This window comes from Trichechus manatus, unplaced genomic scaffold, assembly GCF_000243295.1.
Source record: "Trichechus manatus latirostris isolate Lorelei unplaced genomic scaffold, TriManLat1.0 scaffold00266, whole genome shotgun sequence".
Classification (NCBI taxonomy): Eukaryota; Metazoa; Chordata; class Mammalia; order Sirenia; family Trichechidae; genus Trichechus; species Trichechus manatus.
In genome coordinates this window covers 1312065-1317117 of record NW_004444202.1, presented here as the reverse complement: position 1 = coordinate 1317117, position 5053 = coordinate 1312065, and the positions used below count along the sequence as shown (strand labels likewise).

General features: G+C 44.4%; 1 protein-coding gene across 1 annotated transcript in view; it reads left to right on the top strand.

Annotated features, from left to right (window-relative positions):
- TMEM200C (transmembrane protein 200C) overlaps positions 1–468 on the top strand; it is a 1845-nt gene extending 1377 nt beyond the window's left edge. Inside the window, exon 2 of the mRNA XM_004389902.1 lies at positions 2–468. Coding sequence (XP_004389959.1) covers positions 2–468 — 467 coding nt within the window. The remainder of the gene's footprint in view (position 1) is intronic.
- Positions 469–5053: the final 4585 nt, after the last annotated feature.

Here is a 5053-nt window from a genome sequence, read left to right as displayed (position 1 = left end):
CCGCGGCGCCGCAGCACCAGCGGGCTCCCAGACTACCGGGCGTCGCCGTCGCCGGAGCCCCCGGCCGCCCCGCGCAGCGCGGACCCGGACACGAGCCTTTTGGCCAGATCCGCCTCCCCCTGGCCTCCCTTAGGGCCGGCGGACTCGGCCCCCGCCAGGCGGGACTCGCAGAGCTCCCAGTCGGGTGACCCGGCCAGCAGCAATAAGGGCTACACCCCCCTGCGGGAGGCCGGTCCTTCCGCGGAGTCGGTGGTGGACGCAGGGGCCAGTAAAAGCCAAGGCCGTGTGGCCGGCGCCTCCCCGGGTGTGGAGCGAAGCCCCCCGGAAGATCCCAGCCCAAAGCCTCCCGCGGTAGAACAAGCTCAGCCGGTCCAGAAGCAGTTTACAAACAAGGAGAAACTCTTACTGATTTCCCGGTGTCACGCTGTAGGAGTCGAAGACGGAAATCTGGAAAGCGCTGGTATCTAGGGAAGGGTCGCGAGGGCCGGGAGCAGAGATAAGAGGGAGAAAGAGGGCATGGGGAACGCCCGCTTGAATCAGTGCTTTAACAGTTCCCTCGCTCCTCTGTGGACTATCTGAGGAAATCCTACAATACCCAAAGAGCTGCAGAATGTTATCCTTGAATTGCGTTCACAAGATTCCTGTAGATAACTCCAAGCAATTTTTAAAAACAAAGCAAACTAGACTTTTATGTCCGATGGTGATTGTATGTTCCATGAAAACCAAATGTATTAAAAGGTCAGCAATCTAGTTCCTTAGATAAAATTCTCTTAATTTTCTTAGGACCAAAAGTATATATTTTTGACAGTAACTGTGCACTTTACTCCGACTTTTATTTCTCAGCCCTGATTCCCCCAGCCCCTGTATTCTGATGCTGGTTTTGTGCGTAGCTGCTTATGAATGACAGGCTTTTCTGTCCCTCCGTTTGCGGAGCCTAGAGAGGTGTGTCTCAGTTCTCTTAGGACTGGCTTACTAAATGAAGTCAAAGCCAAAGGCACGAGTATGTCAGGAAAGCACTCTCTCCTTGCCCCTCGCCCCCACCCCACGCTGCTCTCACAACGCCCAAAGGCCTCTTGATTTTTTAAGAGGGTGTTTGGGGAGGCTGAAGGGGACCAGGATCCAGAAGGACTGTTATATTCCTAAGTTCACAATATCAAGTACATGATGCTTTATTGAGTATTATCTCACCTGTATTGAAAATAGCATTAATATTAAACATATTTTTAATAAAAAAAAGTTTCCAAACAGTTAAACATAATATTGCCTCATTTTGCCTTGAAAATAATGCCTCTAAAGCACATCAAAATTTTTAAGAGTTCACTTGGGGAGTCTAAAATATTTTTCAGTGACATCGCCACTTTGACTACAGGTCTCTTCCCCCAAAGTGCTCAGCCCATCATCACTCAATTAATTTTCAGTATTTTTTAAAATATAGGGTCGTATTTAACACTTGGGAGTTTCTCCTTCAAATAGAATGAAAACATCAAATAAATAGTTTTCTATAAAACGTCTAGTTTACCTCAAAATATTAATTTGCAGAGCACCAGGCTTTATATTCCCTCCCCACCCTCTTGTGTCTGTTTGATTTTAAGTCCATACTCTTAAACCTATAGCCTACACAGGCCAGAAGATAGTGTTCTAAAAATTTGGTAGATTGTTTACACTTGATTTTATTAAAAGTCTTCGAACTAGTTTTCAAGAACTGTATGCAAGATACCTAATTTACGATTATGATTGCATCCTCCTCTCTGAGCTGGGAATCTGGGGAGTGGATATAGGTGCTTTCTTAGGCCATTCGGGGTTCAGGTTCTGCTGCTACAAGCAGATGAGGCTTTCAGTGCAGGAGGTTAAAATACTGACTTTCAAGGAAAAGTCCAGCCGAGTATGTGGTGGTATTGGTCCACGTGGGTATAGTGGAGAGAGTGCAGATTCAGAACTGAGACTGGACCCCAGCTCTTGGCCTTTGCCAGCTGGGTATTCTTGAACAAGTCACAAACTCTGGGTCTCAGTCATCCTATCTGTAAAGGCCTCAGTGTCCTGGTGATGCAGTGTTAAGAGCTTGGCTGCTAACCAGAAGGTAGGTGGGCGGTTCGAATCCACCAGCCGCTCCTTGGAAACCCTATGGGACAGTTCTACTCTGTCCTGTAGGGCTGCCGTAAGTCAGAATTGGCTTCATGGCAACGAGTTTGGTTTGGCTATACATACCTCATAGACTTATGAAGGAAACAGAGCAGGGTAGGGGGTGGGTGTCCAGAGCCTAGCAAAATGCTGGGCCCAGAGTATGCACTCAATAAATGGTTATTGTACTTACTATTATCATCGTAATATGTTGTCTGCGTGCTGTAGAGGAAAGGGCCTTCCCTCAACCCAAGCTCAAGAAAGCCTAGGCTAAAATCTGGAATATCCACTTGTCTACATAATAGTAGACAAATCGCTTTTATGCCTCTAGGCCTCTGGCGGAGAATATAATCTCTATGATCCCCTTTAGTCCTAAAAGCTTAACTTAAATTCAGGGTGTTTGTTTTGTCCTGGATATAATCATATCACGTTTGTACAGCACTTTGAAAAGAAAGAATTCACTTTGTAAACTACCATTTAGTGTAACATTTTGTAATTAATACACATACACACAAAAAACCGATTACCATCGAGTTGATTCCTACTATTAGTGACCCTATAGGTCAGAGTAGAACTGCCCCATAGGGTTTCCAAGCAGCAGCTGGTGGATTTGAACTGCCCACCGTTTGGTTAGCAGCCATAGCTCCTAACCAGGACTCATTGAAATTAATGGGACCTAATGTATTCCCAGACTGGATCCGCATTAAGCTAGTAACCCTTAAAGGCTGTGAATTCATTTATTTACCTTTTCTGTATAGCAAAAGAAGGAGCCCTGGGGGTGCTGTGGTTAGAGAGCTTGGCTCTAACTGAAAGGTCGGCAGTTCAAACCCAGCAGCTGCTCCAAAGGAGAAGAATGTTGCAGTCTCCTCCTGTAAAGATTACAGCGTTGGAAACCCAGTGGGGCCTAGTGTCTGTATGAGCTGGAGTCAACTTGATGGCAACGGATGTGGTTTTTTGGTGTAAGCAAAAGTGAGCTTCTGCTAGTATGAGTGACAAGTAAGTGTAATGCTCCCACCTGTGAGTGTTGCTGTTGGGTGCTGTTGAGTTGTTTTCGACTCATAGCGACCCCATGTGACAGAGTAGAACTGCCCCCTAGGGTTTTCTTGGCTACAATCTTTAGTCTTTACAGGAGCAGATTGCCTGGTCTTTCTCCTCCAGAGCTGCTGGGTGGGTTCCAACTGTCAACCTTTTGGTTAGCAGCCGAGCGCTTAACCTCTGCGCCACCAGGGCATAGGTAGTGTTAGATTTCAACAGTCCCATGTGCTTTATCACATCTTGAAAACATTTCAAATGTCTCTAGTTTTTCTTCCATATTCCCTTGTATACTGGATAATTTATATGCTGAAAACATTTATGAGTTATTTAAAAGGAAAAACAAGCTCTGGTGTCTAAATTGCTGTTTCTGATCCTCAGAAAATTTACTGTATGACATTTAGCAAATAATAAAACCGCTGTCTCTTAGCTTAACTAAAGGGGAGAAGACAGAATTTCCCTTACAAACTTTAGAAAATTAGTTCAACCAATTGACTAGACTTAACTATATATCGCCAAGGAGCCCTAGTGGTGCAGTGGTTAAGTGCTCAGCTGCTAACCAGAAGGTCAGTGGTTCGAACTCACCAGCCGCTCCTCGGGGGGAAAGAGGTGGCAGTCTGTTTCTGTAAAGATTATAGCCTTGGAAACCCCATGGGGCAGTCCTACTCTATCCGATAAGGCCACTATGGGTCGGAATTGACTTGAAGGCAGTGGGTTTGGTTTTTGGTTTGGTTAACTATATTGTCTAGTTATATTAAGCAGGTTAAATAAAAACTTCCATCTCGCATTGATCTCATAGACACAAACACTCTGAAATTATATAACTTCAGTAAACCAATTTAGTTCAGTATCAAGGAGTATCTGTCTTAACCATTGAGTAATTTAACTGGATTATTTACGATTTTTTTCTGAAGAAGTTCAATTTTCCAAATCTTGAGAGGAGCCCGGGCTTTCGTCAGACCTCAGAAGACCCCTGGATCGCGACCACAGTAATTCACATCCTCCCTTTCCTAGGAACAGAGATCTGCAATGGGAATGCTAAATTGTACTCAGCGCTCACTGGGGGCTGTTCTACGTGCTTTATGTACATATTATCTCCACTGATCCCACAGCAACTTCATTAAAGTAGAATGATTATTGTCCCCATCTTACAGAGGAAGACACTGAGGTCAGAATGATGGAATACTTGCCCGGGGTTAAACAGCTGGTAAATGGTGGAGCCGGGATTTATAGAGAGTTTGGAGGATCATCTGGACGTGTTGGCAGATGCTGAGCTGAAATTGGCGTTTCTGGAGACCATCATAATACTTTCTACCTTCTTAGCAACCTGGTAGGTCCTTTTCCAGAGACAGTTCTTAGAGCTATACAGAGACGTGCACAAGAAAAAAAGCTGGAGTCTGCCTTTAAGTCTTTGAACTGGGCAAAAGCTTTTTTTTTTTTTTTTTTCCTGTGTGACCTTACACATGTTCCCATCTACAGGACTGTTTGAAGCGGTCTTGGAGCTCATGGAATCCCCTCCCCCTTTATTTATAAATGAGGTTGCTAAGAAGTAGAAAGATGGAACAATTTGTGCAGAGGCACACAGCAGCGACAGGACAAGAATACGAAAATAATTGCAATAGCTTGCGTGAGGGTTCGGTTTTTCTCTTCACCCAGACTTTCTATCATGTACTTGCTGGGTGACCATGGGCAATCTACTTAGCCTCTATGGCTCAGTTTCCTCTTCTGTACAATGGACTGGAATGAACATTAAATGAATTAATGTATGTGTCAAGGGCTTAAAACAGGCTTGGAACATACAGAGGGCTATAAAAAGTTTATGAGTTTTATTTCAAAGAGAATCAAGTGCTAAACAGATAGTATTATTTCATATGGCTTTCCTTTTTATTAACAGAATATTTTT